At 42.5% G+C, this 21,163-nt stretch overlaps 1 protein-coding gene across 1 annotated transcript; it reads left to right on the forward strand.

The window, feature by feature from the left end:
• The first annotated feature begins 5,970 nt into the window (after positions 1-5,970).
• Positions 5,971-19,891, forward strand: HNRNPU (heterogeneous nuclear ribonucleoprotein U). The gene is made up of 14 exons (XM_068418160.1): positions 5,971-6,917; positions 7,830-7,941; positions 8,058-8,131; positions 10,518-10,657; positions 12,220-12,319; positions 13,438-13,550; positions 13,956-14,219; positions 14,470-14,589; positions 15,106-15,234; positions 15,600-15,768; positions 16,309-16,548; positions 16,996-17,198; positions 18,293-18,364; positions 18,764-19,891. Exons 1-14 carry the CDS (start codon positions 6,173-6,175, stop codon positions 18,815-18,817), a joined length of 2,535 nt encoding a protein of 844 aa, XP_068274261.1. The 5' UTR covers positions 5,971-6,172; the 3' UTR covers positions 18,818-19,891.
• Positions 19,892-21,163: the final 1,272 nt, after the last annotated feature.

The following is a 21,163-nucleotide window of genomic DNA, read 5'->3' on the forward strand; positions in this document are numbered from 1 at the left end:
TAATGAATATTTAAAAATAGTTTGCTTACTCAGCTTTGCCCATCACAGATTTAAGGTATGCGGTTGGACCATGGCAGTACCTTTTGTTAGCATATAGTATTCTTTTAAGTTTTAGGTGGTTTATGTGGGTTTGCTTGGCAAGGCCTTCCCAATCTGTAGAAGCCATTCTTTGTGAACTGAGGAGAGGGGACAGAGGAGATGGCCTAAGAGCTGGCAGCACACTGGTACCCAAAAGGTGTGTGGCTGCTTCCCCGTTTTTGACCAAGCATCTCAAGAGGGGAAGGAGAAAGGAGTATTGAAGAGGCTTAAAGAGTAAAATGATGACAGGAGGGTACTGTGTGAACTATAGAGGGTGCAGACCATCAGAACAGGAGGAAAAGACAATCCGATAAGGTGGTAATCCGGACATTAAGTGTGTGTGTCTGGGGGGAGTGTTGCTTGTGTTTCTTTGCATTTTTTGTTTGGGTTTTGTTTGGGTTTTTTTTTAAAGTCAGGTTGAACAGAAAAGTTGCATTAGGCAAGAGCTGGTCTGTTGGCTGCCAGTTGTTAATTGTCCTGCCATGCACACTTCTTGCATCTATCTTCTGAGATCAGTTGGGTTTAGTTACATATATTGACCATATGTTTCTTCTGGTATATGAGCAGGAAGGTACACTGGAGCTGATACTCAACTTTATAAGCTACTTATGATTATCTTAATAGTCCCTTGGAGAGATTAATTGATACTCTCTTGAAATGGTTGTTTCACACTGTCTTCTTGCAGGAAAACAGTATTTTTTTGAAGCTGATTCACAATGCTACCTCCTCTTTCACAGACTGACTGCTATTCAGAGGGGTTTAGACTATCTAATTTTCCTGAGTTCACAGCCCCACTATAGTAAATGCGTATATGTGGCAGGTTACAAGAAAAATTTAAGGAAGCTGCAGATGTCTGATTTCCAGAACTGAGTATCTTCTTATGAACTAGTTCATATGTAACACTTAGTAAGTGTGTGGTCAGTAAACTTCTGAACGACTCTGAATAAAGACGAAATGAATCCTGGTTTTAATGTTGGAGGATGCAGTGTTTTTTCCAAGGCCAGGCTTGGAAGCTGTGTGAGTCTTCGAATGCTCTGAATTGAGAAACTGTTTCTCAGAAACTCATGGGTTTGGTTTTTTGCTTTTTGAAGCAAGAAAAGCTACTTCTTGAAAATGGGGAAAGGGGCATTCTTGTTGCTATGGTGTCAGTGGGTGCTTGCTCTTTAAAGGGTGACAAACATAGGTTGTGGCTGATTTGTGATGTTCCAGTGTAGCTTTGTAGCCCTTCTTTCTGCTTGGTGGGATTGCTCAAGCACTTTATTTTCATCCAGCACAGGAAAAGCAAAATAGCATTAGGATCTTGAAAGGGCCTTGTGTACTGACCCTTGACTGACAACCTGCCTGGAGGCCCAAAAGGTACTATGGCAGAAAGGGAAATGCTGTGAAGAAGTGTAGTAAGAGAAGGATGCTACTGAAGAGGAACTGGCTAACCAAACTGGTGCCAGAAACCTGAATTTCACTCCCTTGAATGCTGTTAGCTCTACTTGTAATCAGGCACCAATCATCCTTAGGTCTGAAACCATCCTTGGACCTAACTGATTTAGTTCCTGTGCAATAATAGGCCTTATGGAAAATGACTGCCTCGTTTCTGAGATGAATTGGACCTCATTTGATATTAAAATATCATGGAGAGATTATGGATAGGATAAGGCAAGGTCAATCTAGTTCAGCATCCTGACTCTGACAGTGAGCAGTAGTTAATGTTAGGGAAAGAGAGGAGCACAGGGCCAGTGTAGTGGTATTTCTCCAAAACAAAGTCCCAGCCCCCTGGCAGAGTCTCTACAGATAGAGCCTATCTATAGAGATATACAGATAGGGGGTTCTTTGGGCTAAGAAATCATCAGAACTGACCCTTAGTCAGGCAGCCTCACTTGTGACAAATTAGCACCTTAAAAATGTCTGAAAATTTCTGACTGGCTCTAATAATGATTAATGAGGATTTCATGAGGAGACATGAAAGGCAGAAAGAAAGAGACTCACTCCACATGCTCCCTGATGTCATAAAAGGCAGCAGAGTATTTCAAGAATTATATTCTCTTTTAAAGTAATGGTGTGTTGAATGTGGAACTCTGAAGGCAATATTAATTGAGGGTAGATGGATTAAGGACATACACAAGAGACCAGGAGCATATTGTGATGGTCAGACGTAGAGTAAAGCATGAGAAGAACAGCCAGAACAGGAGAGACAAGGCTGTAAGAGCAGAACTAGGAAAAGATAAATGCCTAGGTCCTCCTGCAACACTGAAGGTGTACAGAAAGGTTCAAAAAAGGCTCAAAGCCCAGGTGGGATGTGACCTCTGAGACTATCCAGTCCCCTCCTGAAAGCCTGCTGCTCTTTTTGTCACCCTTTTGTCACTGCTCTTTGCAAACAGGAGAAGGAGAGGGATTTGGAAAGACTGAGGGTGAATAACGGAAAGAACATTAGGGGTGAGGAGAGAAACTAATCAAAGTCTAAAGGAGCACAAACAAAAGTGGGGAAACCACAGTAACTGATCTGTTGAAGGGCCAAATCCCAGAGGGAGAATCACAAATTACTTTTCAGCGGGGAGACTGGTTTGGAGAGAAAAACATTCTCGTAAGTTAGAAAGTAACACAGTTAGGAGGAAAATATTATATGATGGATAAATAAAGTGCACAGAATTGTATCTGTTATGTAAGGGTAGATGTCACTTTCCACTTAAATGGAAAGGAAGATTTTTTTTTTTTTTTTAATAAATTTTGAGACCAAAGAAAGAGCAATATTAATGGAAGAGTAGTTGTGGTTATCAGCAATGATGTTTTGTTTTTCATGTGGCCATCATTATCATACAAGTAGCAGCTTTGAAAATTAAAGCTAAAGTGCTTTCATATGTTACTTTCTTGTTTCAGGCTTTCACATTACAAAACACTCATTTTTAGGATATGAGACACTGGAACAGGTTGCCCAGAGAAGTTGTGGATGCCCCTCCCTGGCAGTGTTTAAGGCTAGGCTGGATGGGGCTTTGAGCAACCTGGTCTAGTGTAAAGGTGTCCCTGCCCATGGCAGGGGGGTTGGAACTGGATGATCTTTAAGGTCGCTTCCAAACCAAAACATTCTGTGATCCATCTGCATGATCTAGGAAAAACTGAGTTGAAGGATCTACTATCTGAATTAAGAGAGGGTACAGCAGTGAAGAGAACATATCCCCTTAACTTATTTTTCCACTTCAAAGTATGAATAGGGAAGAGGCAAATTCCTGAAACACAGGACTCTGAGGACAGGGGAGCTCTCTTAGAGAGTTCATCCCAGAGGCCAATGTGTTTTTTGTTTGGGTTTTTTTTTTTACACTGAGAGACTGTCATTAAGGTTTCATGTACTTAACTTTATAAGAAATGTTCTTACCACAATTAAATCACCTGACATCTGAAAACAACTACGATTTCTCACTTTTATAACAATGGGTAACAGCATGCTGTAGTTTGAAAGCACAGTCCTACTACACTTGTGAGTGTTGGTTTGGTAGTGTAATTGAGTGGTTAGATAGTACCCTTACTACTATGGTATGAAGTAACCTTTTAAAAATAAAAAAAGTTCAGCCTTCTAAGTGGTTTAATGAAGAAGTAGACTTAGCAACTTTAAAAAAAAAAAATCTCAGGTTGGTGGTGGTAAATTTCCAGGGGGAAAAATGATTCATACTTTATGTACTTGCACCTTTATATACAGGCTTGAATGCTTTAGGGTAAGTAATCTCTTGATGTGCCTCAAAGCTGTTAGCTGTTTTGTTTCTCCATGGTAACAGGAGTATAAAGCAGTATGAGCATGTTACTGAAGTAGGCAGACATGACATTCTTTAGGGATGGGATTACATGTGAGGACTGCAGCTCTAGGGTGATTCTAAATGAGGGCATTTTCTAACACAGAGATGCTGTGAATGTGTGCAGACGTGCTGATTTAAGGTAAGGCTTAGGGTTCCAAAACTGGCCTAAAAAAATGTATCAGGCTATAAAGTTTGCAGTGGTGAGAGGGATCATCAGATGATTAGGTCGATGAAGCTCTTCCAGAAACATGGCTCAATATGTGATGAGGCCTGTGCCAGATCAAGATCTGAACTTAGGGCTCTGTCTGAGGTCCAGATACGAAGACTTAATGATGTATCTTCTCTTTAAAATTTCTACATTCAGAATTCAAACAAAGAAAATGGAGGTTGGACAGGCAGACAACATCTAAATTAATGCAGAGCTGTCTGTAAGCTTCAGTAAGTCATCTTGCAATATGAATTAGGTGAACCCTGTTTACTTTTGTTCCCACCTTGGCAGCAGAGTATACATCAAGAGCACCTCAGCAGGCTAGCTAAGATAGCTCTTTCATGAAGAAATGGACAAAGGTAATGATTTATATTGGTGCAGCTTGATCATGCACTGACCTCTCCCTAGCACTGATGCACTCTTGTCTTCTTCCTCCCCTGTTGAGATGACTCTGACCTACTAGGCTGAGATAAAATCTACTAACTTTCATTCATAGTAAGGGAAAGGTTCTGGCAACCTTTTTGTCCTCTGTATGTATTGCACAAGGGAGCTTTCCCTGTCTCTGTTCCAGCAAGCTGTTGTGTAGTGATGGGTTGAGCTAACCTTGCCGACTGAGTCATGTTTCCTCCAAATGGATCCAGCCTGACTGAGGACAGAGCAGTGTGTGTGTATGTGCTTAAGAGCCCTTTCCTCATGCAGTTAGAACAGGGTGACTTCCTCGTCTCTCCTCCCTTCCCCTCAGTGGAGATAAATGTCACTTGTTCTGGTTCAGAAGGCCATGTGACCTGTACCAACACAAGGCAACTTCATGCCAAACACACCTTTCCTTCAGCAGGACTTTATACTGATCTTCTAGTTTGTTTGACTTGCCTTTTTTTTTTCTGCAAGTGGAAATTAGCTTTTTATCCAGGCTCCCTAAGGAAGCAAACTTAGAGATAAGTGCTGCCTTTCTGTTCATGTGAAACCCTCTCTCCTGTTTGTTTTCAAGTAACTTTTGACCAAATTGGAAAAATTCAACCACCATACAACTTCGTGGCTGAGGAGAGACTTGTATTAATACTATGCAGAGGTGAAGATGGGGAAAACTGAGCAGCTTTGGTTAGCTGATTGGCTCTGTGCTGAGCTCCAGACTAGTCCTTCTTGTCCAGTGGAAAGTTAATGCACTTGAAAAACCTTTTGTTAGCCCTGTGGCTTTGTTAGCCCCAGCCTGGTCTAAAGATCAGGTCTATGCATGCCTCTTACTGCTGTAGCCTGTGAAGAAATGGGTATATAGCTCTAGTTTTGTCCTTACGTAACTGTGTTAACAAGGTTGTATCAGGTTAACTATTTTGAGCAGCAGTGTTCGTTTCCAAACCCTTTATGCAATGAACTGTGCCGACTAGGCCCGAGATGGGCGCCCGGGAGCGACGGGAGGGAAGGCCCTGCCCTGCCTGCGAGGCTGCGGACTGGAAACAGGGCTGGGGGGGGGTGTGCGTGTGTGTGTGTGTAAGGGCTGGGACCTTATTCGGATCTAATCCACGCCAGAAGGGCGGACGGAGTGACACGGGTGACTGACTTCCAGTCCCGAGTGGATTATTTTGCCGAAGGGGTGTATCGGAGAGGGGACAACAGCGGTGCCGGTGCGTGCGGCCGCGCTTCCTGCTGCCGCCTGCCCAACATGGCGCAGGTACCCCTGCGGGCGCGGAGCGGGGCGTTCCGGCGGGGAGAGCTGCGCTTCCCCTCACACCCCGCGGGGAAGCCCGGAGGAGCGGCCGCGACGGCGCCCGGAGCCCCACGCGTGAGGGCGGCAGGGTCCACGCGGAACCGCTGCGCTCGGGCGGGTATTTACGGTACGGGCGCGCGCGGCCAGCCGTTACGGTAGCGGGGGGGCTGGGGGAGGAGGGACTACGTGCGCGGGGGCGGGGCGGGCAGTGCTGCGTGCTCGGCCCCGCGAGGCGCGTCTCCCTCGCGAGCTCGGTGAAAGGATTTGGCGCCAGGCGGGTCCGCTCTGCAGCTGCCGCAGCCGCACGCACCAGCCGCGCCACCCACCCACTGCCTCCCGCCGGGGCCTCGACCCACAGCCGCCGCCGTCCGCCCCAGACCAGAGCCGCCCAGGGATCGAGCCGCCGCCATGAGCTGCTCGCCCGTGAACGTGAAGAAGCTGAAGGTGTCGGAGCTGAAGGAGGAGCTGAAAAAGCGGCGCCTGTCCGACAAGGGCCTCAAGGCCGAGCTCATGGAGCGGCTCCAGGCCGCGCTAGACCAGGAGGAGGCCGGCGGGGGAGGCCCTGCCAGCAGCGCAGTTGAGCCTGGCAACGGCAGCATGGAGGGGGAGGCAGCCGAGAGCGGCGGGGGCGCCTCGCAGCTCCACCAAGGAGGAGGCCCCGACCAGGCCGCGGCCTCCACCGTGGAGGACGACGACGAGGAAGGGCTGGAGGCCGCCGATGGCGACGCCATGGAGCTGGGCGAGGAGAACGGCGAGCGGGCGGGGGCCGGGGGCGGCCCCATGGAAGAGGAGGCGGGCGGCGAGGAGGAGGAAGAGGAGGAGGAGGAGGATGAGAACGGAGACGACCAGGGTTTCCAAGAGGGGGAGGACGAGCTCGCCGACGAGGAGGAGGCCGCGGCCGGGGACGCCAACGGGCACGGGGAGCAGCAGCCGCCGCAGCCCCAGCCCCAACAGCAGCAGCAGCCCCCGCCGCTCCTCCAGCCACGCGGCGCCGCCAAGGAAGCCCCCGGCAAAAGCGCTGGCGGCACCTCGGGGTCCCCGGCGGCGGCGGCGGCCCCCTCTGGCCCGGCGGGCCCCGCCAAGCAGCAGCAGCAGCAGAAGAAAGCGGAAGGTGGCGGTGGCGGCGGCCGCCCCGGGGCTCAGGCCACCGGGGGTGAGTGTACGCGGCGGGAAGACCGTTAATCCCCCCCCCCGGGAACCCGCGCGGCGGGGGGGGGAGGGGGCGGCGGCGGCAACGGCCAGGAGGGCGGTTTCCGGGGCGCGCGCAGGAGCGGGCGCGACGGCGGCGCCTCCCCCGCGAGGAGGGGGTGGGTGGGTTCCACCGCGCGGCGCCGCGGGCGGGGGTCCCGTGGGAGCCGTTGCGCGGGGCCGGAGGAGGAGGGGCCGTGGCGGGGGGAGGCGCGGGGAAGGGGCCGCGGTGGCGGGCCGCGGGGGGAGGGGCGGTGGCGGAGGGGCCGCTGGGGCGCGCTGTATTGTGCTGAGGAGCGCTCGGCGGCGTGACGTCATTTCCGGCCTGGGTGCCGCACGGGATGGCGCTGGGAAGGCCTGGTACAATGGAGGCGGGAGGAGGCGGAATCCCTTCCCTGCAGGCAGCCGGGCGGCCCCGCGCGGGGCTCCCGCCGCGCCCCGCTGCCGAGAGGAGGCGCAGTCGTGCGGGGCGCTCGGTGTCCTTGCGAGCGGCCGGGAATGTCCTGCTGGCGGGGGATGGGGGGTGCGGGCCTGGCGGCGCGGGAGGGTTTTTTTTGTCCGATTGGGGTTTTTTTTTCCCACCGCTTGGGAGCGGCCTGGCTTTTCTGTGGGGATCGTCATATCGAGGGCGGTACCAGCTGCTGCGTGGCCGCTGCTGTCGTGGATCTGAGATGATTTAGCAGACAAGTTCTGAGTTTTCTGAAAAAATTTGAGATACGGGTTTTGATCTTAGTACACAGAAAAATTCTTCTTCAGGGTACTATTGCTTTTCTCTTGCTGTAGGTTCTTACAGCTTCCGAAGTTGGAACCATCGCATAGGATTTTATTCCCAATTAAAGAGTTACTTTGTGTAATTAAATCGTTAATTGTGTTACAGGAGATGCTAAAACAGAACAAAAACCTGGTGAGAAAAAGAGGGGAGTGAAGAGACCACGTGAAGACCATGGCCGTGGATATTTTGAATACATTGAAGAAAATAAGTACAGCAGGTAAATAAGCTTTTGGTGCTGGGCGGCATTTTGTGAATCAGAAGGTACAGAAATGCTTGTTCTAACACTGTTTAAATACACATAGCTTTAATCTTTTTTTTGTTTGTTTTATTCAGGGCCAAGTCCCCTCAACCACCTGTTGAAGAAGAAGATGAACATTTTGATGACACAGTGGTTTGTCTTGATACTTGTGAGTAAACTTGCTTTTCTTTACTCTGGAAAGATGTGGTGTTATGCTTTTAATCTTAAAACCACACTTTCTGAAATGTGGGGTGAATACATTTGCTGACTTTCATTGTCAAGTAACTTTAAAAAGTTATAAATGGAGTTTTCACCCATTTTCAGTATACAAAAGAACAGAAGGATGTATGGGTCTTTAGCAGTAGTAAGCTTAGTTTTCCCATGAAATCTGTGGTATCGTACAAGTATCTGAAGAAATATTACTCAAAACACTAATCAAGTATGGAGACTAAGCTGGGCAAGTGTAGAGTGAGCATGGAACACCCTAGAAACAGCTTGAGAAACTAATTATATAGCAAATGAGCTTTTCACTTCAGAAAGAGAAAGAGTCAACAGTGTAAATCAATTTGCAAATTGAGCTTCCTGCATAACTTGCCGAGACCCTATTTGTGTACCAACCAGTGGAGTATTTTTTCATGTTTTCTGATAAATCTAACCAAAAAATCTGGTAAGGGCACCTGAAAAAGGAGCCATTCGTGCAAACAGGGAGTTTGTGGGGCAGAGGGGGGTGTGATCTGTGCGGATGGGATGGCAGACAGAAGTGATCAGAAAAGCATAGAAATTGGCAAGTACCCACAAACAGTGGGGTTTTTGAGGCAGGTTGTAGATGTTACTGTGATTGTGATGTACCATGACTGGGGCAAACTTGACATTTGTATTCCTGAGGGTAAGTATAAGGACTTTGTGCAGTATTAAAAAACTTGAATAAGTCATGCTTGAACTTTTGGGGTTCTTAAAGTGCCATGGAAGGAAAGCTTAAATTTTGGTATTATCTGGCATATTTGCTAGTAGTTCCAGGTGTTTTTTTTCCTGAGAAATGTTTTGAAATGGAAGGAGGTATTAGTTTACAGCCATGTAAATTGCTGAATATGCCATCGTTGACATTTTTGTAACTGAATCTCAAGTTTCTAGCAGCTAACCTGGTGAGTAGCCACCTTTGTAGGAGCTTCTGATTTTCCCAATAACTGAATAATAGCTACTTTTCATTATTATTATTTTTAGTATAAAGTTTTTTACTGGACAAACTTTGTGATTTAGTTTGAAGTGTCAACATGCTGCTTGAAGATCAGAATCAAACATAGCTTTAAGACTGAATTGTATAACAACTTGGCGCTCTTTTCTGGACCATAATGATCCAGACACATAAGAGGTTTAGCACTCTTAAGTGCTTTTTATTACCTGTCTTACAAGGAAGCTGTAACTTTCAAATTCTGTTCTCATTTGTTGTTCTAAAAGTAGCCTACACATGTGGGTTTCTTCTGTATGATTTTTATCTGGTTTTCATGCAACAAATAAAAGTTAGGTGTACTGACAAGACACTTGGATCACAGATATTGGAGTTGCAACTGGGGATGGTTTTATGCAAACAAAATAAGATCTCATGTGTGAAAGTTACCAGTAATACAGGGAAGACTGCATTTTAGTGTCCTTAGGCACCATGCAGATTTTATACCAGGGCAGAAGAGCTCACTGCTTGCTAATTCTGCTCCTTTCTTGTAACTGTCAAATAGGTTTGGAGTTTCTTCTGTGGATTCCTTGCTTTGGGGAATTCAAGTGCTATATGCTGCACCTCGTGTTACCATTTTGCATTGTCTTTTTGAAACCTACTAGAAGATGAATTTGAAATTTCATGGTGCTGCAGCTCTGAAGATGTCTGTAAAACAAAGGTTCCACTGAAGTTCTTAGAGTTATAGGTTAATTCATAGTGCAGATCGTGTTACTTAGCTGAAGTAGGTTTTCTTATGACATTCTGCGTGCTTAACCTATCTGCATTTGACTTAACTGACTTTATTTTAATTGGCTTAATGTAATTGGACTTGCTAAATAACTACATTAACCAAAGACAGTACTACTATCAGTACTTAAACAAAAATACTAGTGTTACTGTTCTCAGCTGCCCTTAGGTTTGGGCATGAGGGGTAAGAAGACTTAAAAAAAAAAAAAGGTATCTAGAGAATCATGCATAGAGCAGAGTGCAGATTCCTTTACTCTATATTGATGAAAATATCTCCGGTAACTAACCAAGAAATAGATGAGACAAAATTCAAGTTCTTAAGCAGATGGAAAAAAATAAGAGGGAATTTCGTGACAGGAGTGAGGATGGCATCTTGAAAATTACTCTTGTTAGCTAGGTTTTTGTTAGATTTTTGGTTGAGCTTCAGCCTGCAGCCCTATCTAGGCGTACGTTCAGTTGCTTTCCTGAAAGATGCTGAGCACTTGCTGGCAGTTTGTCTTGAAAATCACCTTTGAAAGCTCAAATCACCTTTAATGCCTAAAATTAGACAGCTGTACTTTATTTGTAATAAGAGTAAACAGAATGATTTTTATGTTAACAGATAACTGTGACCTGCATTTTAAAATCTCAAGAGACCGGTTTAGTGCTTCCTCTCTGACCATGGAAAGCTTTGCTTTCCTTTGGGCTGGAGGGAGAGCCTCCTATGGAGTTTCTAAAGGCAAAGTCTGCTTTGAGATGAAGGTGAGTTAAACTGATGTTTTATGGGAGACTGTTTTGCATGCTTAAATATAGTATTGTTCATACTTGCCAGGTTTTTTTTGTACTTAGCTGAAACTAATTCAGCTGAATAGACCTTCTAGAAGGCCTTCTCTTACAAGCCTGTGGAAGAATGATTCTTGATAAAGTGTGGCTCAAGTTGCAAAACTGCTTCCTCTTTTATAAGAACTTCCACGTGACAAAAAAAAAAAAAGCGGCTTGCATTTACCTTGAGAGTGTAACTTCTAGTCTCAGTTTTGAACCAAGAATTTTATTTGGCACCTCATGCATCAACGCTTGTAGAATTTTGATACTTGCTAGTCAGAAGTTTGCCTGTACTTTCTGAAGATTACAGAAAGCGTGGCTTTTTTTTTTTTTTTGAAAAGATATAAATTATCCCAGCAGCCCTTTTTTCTGTTCCTACTTAGTATTTGAGTTTGACCTGCTCTAAGCAAGGATTTGGGCTAGTTGACCTCCAGAGGTCTCTTCCAACCTGAATAATTCTGACTTGAGTATGCATTGAATGTATTTAGCAGCTATTTGAATTTTGAGAGCAAGAGTTCTCCTAAAGGGTAAGAAAGGGGAAGAGCAGTCAGCCTTGTAATAAACTGATTTCTCCAGCTTGTTGATGGAAGAATAACTGGAGGCACAAAGCTTAATTTTTTGACTTAGCGATGTTAAATGATTCTTTGCATATGATGTGCCTATGTCTATAAATGCTTACTCTGTTCTCTTCCTCTAGTACTTTCAAATCTAACCACTACCATGAGGAGTGGGTAGTGATACCATTTTCCATGGTCTTGCATTGAGTGATTTCTGTGTCTGTTGGTACCTCTAACTTTGGAAGGCCAATGAAGTGCAACTGATGTCAGTATTTATTGCCATGTTCACTTTCAAATCAGTTTCACCTTGGTCACCTGACTCAAATAGTTGTGGAAACTGGTAGGATACTGATCAGTTTTTCCGCTTAGTTTGGTGAAGTTGGTAAAGGCAGTTAGAAAATAGCTGGTTGCCTACAGATTCCAGTGCTTTGAGGTGGGTTTTTTTGAATCTGGTTATGTTATTGGGAAGCTGGCAACTTGCCCAGGAAGTCTGCTTACTGTGGAAAGGGATGAGTGTAACATTTTCCCCAGTCTGTGTAAAGCAATTTTTTTATCCATTACCACATTTTATTGGCAAAGTAATTTACTGTTAATTCCAAGTTTATAGCTATTATTTTTTTAGAAATATATATACATCTTCTTTGTGATTTTAATAAATTATCAAAAGGATTAAGGCTTTTGGTCTCTGAGAGGGACTGCTTTGACTAAGTGCTTTGAAGGTATGTGGTATCTTGCATCTTCATTGCTCTGTCAGGAGATGTAACTATGTAGTGATTGGCTCGTGATTTCACATACTTAAGCATGTTTTATTTTTGCAGAAGGAGATTACTCAGACTTAGCAAAGATTGAACCAAAGTGTAAAGGTTCCAGATGTTACCTTTGTGTTTTCATCTTGTTAGCATTTAACAAATACTACATACCTTTTAATAAATAATTTAAAAATAGGTTACCGAAAAGATTCCTGTTAAACACCTGTATACAAAAGACATTGACATACATGAAGTGCGAGTTGGCTGGTCACTGAACACAAGTGGAATGTTGCTTGGTAAGACTTAAACATTTGTTTATTTCTGTATTACTTATTGTGTACATGGTTGAAGTTTTAAGTCATTTTTTCTTAATCAGATGGGAAAAGCTTAGTGAGTATAGTTTACGTGTTCTGAGAAGTGGTCTTAACTTGAATCATTCACTGAGCATGATGCAAGAAAGCTTATTACTGGGATCAAATAAAATTGTTAAATATTCAGACCTGTAAGGATTATGTTATTTGAGAGTTAATTCTTTCAGTGGTCAAGTATGGGTTGTGGAGAAAGTTCTTGAAGACCTGACAAGATGAAGGATTTCTCCTTTTCACGTAGTGTCATAATTAGGAAAAGGGGGGTTTTGTTCCTTTTTTTTTTTTTTTTTTTTTTTAAAGGGTGGGGCATGGTATAAGATTTAACCAGTGAATAAAAATTTCTGGATAACTACATTATTGTTCTTTTGGCTTGGGGGTAGAAGCCTGATTTCTGAAAGTAGCTAGGAAGGAAGAAATACAACTTCATTAGCTATATGGGAACTGATCATAATGGTATTTATAACTAATACCTGCTGCTGAGACACATCTTTCTGAGAAATGTATATGAATTGGTATGTTCTGACAGCAGCAGCAGCTTTCTAGTTAAGTACTGAAGTTCCACCTGAGTCCTTGTGTTTGACGCTTCCTGTTAGCTTGTTCCTTGCAGCTTCATCCTCAGCTGTCGCATAGGCTGAATGTCTGCCAAACTCCCTTTAAAATGGGGAGGGGTAAGTGCTACTGGGGACTAAATTCAGAAAGCATTTCTGACTAACTGCATTACAAGTACACTAGTGCATAATCAGGTCTTCAGAGTTTAAAAGTACTTGGTCATGTCTTTATCTGGTGGTTCAGCTTTATGTCAACGTGAATCTGGAACCAGCAGCATAAGGCTTTTAAAACTGGGATGGGGGAAACTGCTGTTCCATCTCAATTGAGAGCATTCTTGAATACACGAACGAGGTGTAGCTGTTTGGGGGTCATAGCTTTTTTTGGCATTAATAAAAACATCCTGAAGAGCAGCTTACTTAAGTAGCTGTAAAGTGATTGCATTTCTAGAAGGTTAGGTGAAAATGCCTATTTTTAATAAGTTTAAATTATTTCTTCAGGTGAAGAAGAATTCTCTTATGGGTATTCTCTAAAAGGAATAAAGACATGCAATTGTGAGACTGAAGACTTTGGTGAGAAGTTTGATGAAAATGATGTGATTGGATGTTTTGCTGTAAGTTTTCACTTATATTTCTTTTGAGGAAAAACATCCTTGAATTTTTAAGACTGCTTTGATATGAGAAACAATAAACCAAATACAGGAAAAACTTGGAGCAGGACAGATTGTTTAACCTAGGGAGGAGGGAGAAATAGCGGGTATTATCAACAGTGACTGTTGCCAACATGTTAAGATTTAATATTCAGACAAATGTCTTTAAAGCCTTTAAAAACAAATCATGAGATCTTAAATGAGGTGATCATTGATAGTAACTCACTTTAAGAGAAAACTTTTAAGTAGTTCCTGTATGATACATTACAGAAGTTGACTGAATATAGTCAATATAGTGAAATGACTTATATAACTTTATAGAGTGCGGTAAGTAACTTTACTCAAACTAATGCTTTGTCTGAAAACCAGAATTTTGATGGTGATGAAGTGGAACTCTCATATTCCAAGAATGGACAAGAGCTTGGTGTTGCATTCAAAATAAGTAAGGAAGTTCTTGATGGGCGGCCACTCTTCCCACATGTTCTCTGCCATAACTGTGCAGTTGAGTTCAACTTTGGTCAGAAGGAGGAACCTTACTTTCCTGTACCTGAAGAGTATACCTTCATCCAGAAGGTCCCCCTGGAGGATAGGGTCCGAGGACCAAAGGGACCTGACCAAAAGAAAGATTGTGAGGTAAGTTTCATGTTGATAACCTCACAGATGTCAAGATAGATGAACAGAAGTGGTGGAGTTTTAAGCAGACTTTTTATACAATGCTGTGACCATTTTGTTTGGGGGCTTTAATACTTGGTATCCAGTGACTTTTCAACCCCCCTGGCACCCCCACACCTCCCACTCAGTTTCCATTAGGCTTGCTGGTCTAAGTTGCATATTAAAGAAAAACTCTGAACTAGTATCTCAAGTATAGAACTTGTCATCACAGGTGGTGATGATGATTGGCTTGCCTGGAGCTGGCAAGACTACATGGGTTACCAAACATGCAGCAGCAAATCCTGGGAAATACAACATTCTTGGGACAAATACTATTATGGACAAAATGATGGTAAGTGATAATATGACATTTTATTTGTTGATATGTTAAAGACTTGCTGTAAATCCAAGGTCTTTGGCTGCCATGGGGTTCTTTTGTATCGAAGAAATCTAAAAAACCAGCTACTGGTTAGCTAGTGACCATGAAAGATTTTTATCTTGCTGAGCTGCTACTTGTACATGGCACAGCAGGATTCTGAAGGTTTTTGTGGTACTATAGAAGAAATAGCCAACTGTTGTTGACTGTTGAAGTATTCCTATTTCTCTTTATATCACTGTCCTCAGAATAGAACATTCAGCTTTGAGTTAGTAATGTGATGAGTATACTATAGACTCAGCTGTATTGATTCACCTAGATTCTTTGTTTATAAAGCTCTGTGTCTTATGGAGGCTTTGGGAATTTCAGTTAGGAGTTCGTAGCCATGGCCTTGAATTGAACAGTCCTTGAAGCGAGGTGAAAGCATTTAGCAAAGAGAAATGTCAGCCATGTGTATGAGGCCTACTTAAACTCTGGGAAATCTCTCCGTAGGTTGCAGGTTTTAAGCGGCAGATGGCGGACACCGGAAAGCTTAACACACTGTTGCAGAGAGCTCCACAGTGTCTTGGAAAGTTCATTGAGATTGCAGCTCGTAAGAAGCGGAATTTCATTTTGGATCAGGTAGAACCTTCAGTGAAAAATGATTAAGGAAATTCATTGTAGGCTGTAGTGGAGTAATTAAATGGGATTAAAGTTACATTGTAATAGCAGCTGTTTCACTTACTGACGTACTACTTGTTCAGGGGACACAAAGTTGAAATATTACTACAAATGCTTGTCTGAACTTTTCTGGATTTATGGGATGTGGGAGGAATAGTGTTTTAACACGTGGAGCTCGTAACTTTGCACTATGCAGCATCTTTATGTCCAGTTGTTTGTAAACTTCATTGCAAGCTCTTGTAGAGGTGAAGTCTATACACCATAAGTTGACTTCCTTAACTCTTACAATGACAGCTACGTGTAGTAAGTTACTGCATTTTTTTCAGACAAATGTGTCTGCAGCTGCGCAGAGGAGAAAAATGTGCCTGTTTGCAGGCTTCCAGCGCAAAGCAGTTGTTGTTTGCCCAAAAGATGAAGACTACAAGCAAAGAACACAAAAGAAGGCAGAGGTGGAGGGAAAAGATCTTCCAGAGCATGCAGTTCTCAAAATGAAAGGCATGGAACATAATCCTATACTGTGTTTTAGGATGCTGAGTATCTGTTTAAAGGATTAAGTAAACGTGAAGTCTAAAACATCACTTTATCTTAAACAGTTGTACTTATACAAAACTGGAAGACTATTGTAACTCGTAGGACAACACTATATTGTGTTCCCTCTGCTGCAGTCCTTAACACTACTCAGTTATGCTGATATGCTTCATGCAGATGCACAAAGCTGTCTTGGCATAAAGTGCCCTATATAAGTGACATATTTGGCAGAAACTGGTGTTCTGAGTGGAGGTTTATAAAAGAAAAAAAAAAAAAAAGATCTAGGCAGAATGTTTTCAAGGTTTGGAACAGTACTGGCAACTCCATGAAGACCTGTTTATTTCTTTTGTCACTGTTATATTTCTTAAATGCTCAAATTATGTAATTTTGTCCCTACACTGAGGGAGTGCAGGGGGTGGGAGGAAGAATGGGAGAAAGGTGGTTAAATTATGGCTTTGATTGCGGCTGAATGTTGGTACTGAATACTCAGTGTTTTTGCAATTATAGGGAACTTCACACTGCCAGAGGTAGCAGAATGTTTTGATGAAATAATCTATGTAGAGTTGCAAAAAGAAGAAGCTCAGAAGCTTTTGGAACAATATAAAGAGGAAAGTAAGAAATCTCTTCCGCCCGAAAAGAAACAGAACACTGGCTCAAAGAAGAACAAGAAGAGCAATAAAAATCAATTTAATAGGGGTCAGAGAGGTCGTGGAGGCTTCAACATGCGGGGCAACTTCAGAGGAGGAGGTGAGCCTAGAAATAAGCCTGTAAATTTTGGAGGTTGTTGCTGCCAGAGGGCACAAAACCTTGTAGTACTTGCGTGGCAGCTATAATGTAGTGGGAACCTTGATTTCAACTTCAGCAAATTTAATGTATTAGTGCAAAGGTAATTGTCCATCTCTAAACGTGAGGATTGCCAGAATTCTGGATTACACTGCTTATGTGGCTTGAGGCACTGCTTTGAGTTTTTATGTTAGGTTTGGTGTTTGCTTGTGTACGAAACTATTGGAGGGGTAGTGCATGGTTAAATTGCCATTTGTCATTATGACCAGATGACTTAATCTTTGCATTGAAATTTTTGCACTGAATTTGGACATTTTGTTTCTATACCATCGTTATTTTGAACAATAATCTTCACATAAGGAATCTGTCAGCCTGAACAATTACTTTATTGAAGTAACTCTCTCCCTGCAGTCCCTGGCAATCGTGGTGGATACAACAGGAGGGGAGGCAACATGCCTCAGCGAGGTGGTGGAGGTGGCGGTGGTGGCGGTGGCAGCAGCGGTGCAATTGGCTACCCATATCCTCGTGGCCCTGTCTTTCCAAGCAGAGGTGGCTACTCAAACAGAGGGAATTATAACAGAGGTGGAATGCCCAACAGGGGAAACTACAACCAGGTGATGCTTTTGGGGGAATTTATCAGTTGAACTGCAGTACTATGGATGATGTTTGAAAGGTTTGGTGGCTGTCAATAGCCAAAAACTTGGTTGTGGTACTACACTAATCCTACACTTAAAAGGCCTGGTTTTCTAGTGTAGTGTATGTGCCCAGGGCTCCAGATGTTACGTAAGAAGTTCTGTTGCTGATGTGGGGGCTCCATGTTAAGACTGTACCTCTGTTCTGTTAAAGATGAAGATTTTTAGGGCATGTGTGTGAAGGCTAGTGTTTGATTTTTCTTTTTCCACTTTTTTTCTTTTCTCCAAGTAGTAGTAACCGTTGTTTGGCCTTACGGTCAAGGTGTATCTTTATCAAGCATTTAGGGAACTTTCTGGAAACAGCTCAGGAGAGAGTCTTTGTTTTGGTGTCTGGTGTCAAACAACTAGTAAAGACATACTAGCCTAGGTCTTCACTGATGGTAGTATCAGTGGAAGTATTTGAAAACATAATTTGGATTACTGAAGAGCCAGCAGATGGAGCCCAAGCTAGTAAACATGGCTCAGGCTTGTCTAATACTCACAAACAGGGGAAAAGCAGTATTTTATCTACTGGTAACAGTGTCCCTTTTTTGTACCATAACTTTATTTGAAGTTTTGTGGACTAGTTCTTCTATTTTCAGTTGCATGACCCGTATCCTTTTGTCTGATCAGATAACACATCCTTGTAGCAACTACAGCCTTTCCTAACTAAAAATAGGCAAGCTCTTGTATTTTTAGTTGTCCTGGTGCAGTTTAGCAGCTGGAAACAGGGTGAGTCAAAACTGGATTAGCCAGCTTTCCAGACCACTGGCAACAACAGTTTGAGCTGGGTTATTAATTCTGAGGTTCTTGCCCCATATTTAAGAAGCAGTTGCTTAGAGGGGAAGGCTATTGGTATTCTGGTGTTTTTCAGGGAGAGTTTTTGTTCTTTTTTTTTTTAACCTAGGCCTGATACCTTGTATTTGAAAGATTCTATATGGTATGTGATGTTTTGGTGGTAATAGAAAGATGGGTATTAGTACACTTCTGAAAAATCCATATAGATGAAGTAGTTAAAAACTGCTGTCCTCTTGCAGAACTTCAGAGGAAGGGGAAATAATCGTGGCTACAAAAACCAATCTCAGGGCTACAACCAGTGGCAGCAGGGTGTAAGTAGTAATAACTTAAACCTTTTTACTGATCGTTAATGTGAATGTTTCAAAATGCTGTCTGAAATAATCAGATGTGTCATCAAAAGTGGATAGCAAAATCTTTTCATGCTAGGTAATATCACTATAAATAGTTTTCTGTGCAAAAATTAATCTGGCTTGATGCTCTTGATATATCAAATATCAGCTGTGGCTTATCCGTCTTAATGGTATGTAGTATTTGGCTTCACATTACCGCTGTGAAGTGAATTTAACTGCCTTCAGTTGTTTAGGAACTTGCTGTTCTTTGAGAGGACTTTAATCTTTTCAAGTTCCAGAACTAGATGTTAAACTTTTCGTAAGAAGTGTAACCATTATGTGATTACAGGTTAAAATTAACTGTTTATCCATTTATTGCAGCAATTCTGGGGTCAGAAGCCATGGAGTCAGCATTATCACCAAGGATATTATTGAATACCCAAATAAATGAACTGATACATATTTCTTCAAAACCTTCACAAGAAGTCGACTGTTTTCTTTAGTAGGCTAACTTTTTAAACATTCCACAAGAGGAAGTGCCTGCGGGTTCCTTTTTTAGAAGCTTTGTGGGTTGATTTTTTTCTTTTCTTTTTTTTGTACATTTTTAATTGCAGTTTTAAAGTGATTCGTAAGAGAACCTCAGTCAGCATTGTGCACGATCAGAGAATGTGTCAGTATTTCAGGGTTCTACATTTTATCTGTAAAATGTGACTTTTTTTTTTACCACAACAAAAGTAAAACGTTGCTTTGTACCTGGTGTCTTTTTATTAAAGAATTTTCTCCTTTTTCCCCATCCCCCAATTTCTAAGAAACAGTCGTGAGTCATGTCACAATATGATAGCGATGTTAGCAACCAGACTTGTACGGCGGCTTCTTAGCCCTCGTGAATACCGTGAGATCATGTAAAGCTCCATATTACGCTCCATCCTCTCTATGAAGCTTCTGGGTGGGGAGGGGAGGAGGGGGAGGTAAAAGTTTCTGGCAATAACTAGGACTTTTTTTGTAACATTTGGAACTCACTAAGATGTTGGGGGCAAAGAGGAAACCTGGGGCTAAATAGTGAAGGTGGAGCATATGTAGAAGCTCTTAAAGTTGTAAAACTTGGTTGCATTATTTGTGGAGGCTCAAACTTGTGAAGGTACAACACCATAATTTCTTTTCCATTTCTTCTGCATTTTGATTCTGAAAAGAAGCTGGCTTTGCCCATTTCTTATTAAACAAAACTTGTTGTAAATCCAGTTGTCTAATGGGATCTATATAAAGTTAGCTGTGTGTCTGTATAACTCTTTCCCCACGAAATACTGTATACCTAGTGTGCTTGTAGTAGTTGCTCCACCATTTTGTAAGCTAATGAAACTGTGAGTCACCCATTTTATATCTAAATTTTAATCATGTCAATTCTCAAATGGGTGTATCTCCTTAGCCTGCTGATTCCTTTTCTCTTGAAAGAAAGTGGGTGGAGAAATTTAACTCTAGACATTTGTTTGCAATAAAATAAATTTCATTTTACTCTTGTTTTGGGATTGTCGCCATCAAGGTCTAAAATCCCTTTAAGGCTATAAAGAGGAAGAGAATGTATGAAAGCGATGATGTTGGACAGTTTTAAACTCATTACTGTGTACATGCTGAAATACTTGTGTTTCTTCAAAAATCTAAACTGCTGGTTGCTCTGTTAGAGATATATCACGTGTATAATCTCACAGTTTAACATGGTTATTATGTATAGGGCAAAAGTCTCTTGAGTTGCGCTTGCATCATGTAAACCCACTTAACCTATTTATTGTAAAATAGACATTAGGGAAGGAGCTGGGGAAGAAACTGGACAGGGAGTAGGACAGAAAAGGAAGGTTGTCATGGAGAGTGAATCCTAGAGTTGAACAGAGAGCTTCAATTTGTTTTAACAGCTATTTTGTTCAGATTTATGCTTTTGTAAAATTGTAGTGGCAATGTTAGCTAATAATTTCCTTGCATTTTAATGCTGTAAGACAGGGAAGAGACCTCGCTGTCGTAAGCGGGACTCGTGGTATACGTGTGAAAACACATGTCACTGCCAGCATCCAGGTGTTGGGATTTGCCTGCCAAGTTCCTCATGGCAGTGTACAGGCTGGCAGAGGCTTGCCAGCAGCAGCCTCGACCTAGAATCGGGAGTAGAGTGCTTGAAATTTTTCTCTAATGTTAGTCGATTTCTAATAGTCTTCAGAAGTAAAGGTAAAGTTGTGTTGCTCTTCTAGCCTTTATAGCAGGTGACGTTGCGTATTGACATTAAACATTAACAGCACCACCTCCTTGTTAATAGTGCTTTAAATCATCCCTTTACTTTAAGAAAAATGTGAATTGTCTTTAAAGAAACACTATTTAATGAACTAGAAATATGGGGAATCTAAACCCAAATCTGTTTTGCTGAAATGGAATTTTCTTTAGACTTGCAAAAGAAGTTTAGTGTAATTAAAGTCCCATCTCCCTTTTACCCTCCCTCCTCACAGGAACTAACAGTTTGTATGGAGTGCTGATCCTTTGCTTATTTTGGTAGTCTATAAAAATGATACAGTCTTAAACTGAAATATAAGAGCCTACACTTACTATGTGGTTGTAAAGCTTGTATTTTAATTCAAAAGTCTGGGATGTTTTGTTTTCAGTTCTTCAATATATCATGTTTAAAAAAAAGCTACACATGGGAGGAAGTGCTTCAACTGTCTTACACTTGAAAGAGGAGTATCTGTTTTTATCAAAAATACTCCTATATGAAAAAAGCTGTTTTGGTAAGTTCAGCACTGTCTGTGC

The sequence above is a fragment of the Nyctibius grandis genome, chromosome 1, assembly GCF_013368605.1.
Source record: "Nyctibius grandis isolate bNycGra1 chromosome 1, bNycGra1.pri, whole genome shotgun sequence".
Classification (NCBI taxonomy): Eukaryota; Metazoa; Chordata; class Aves; order Nyctibiiformes; family Nyctibiidae; genus Nyctibius; species Nyctibius grandis.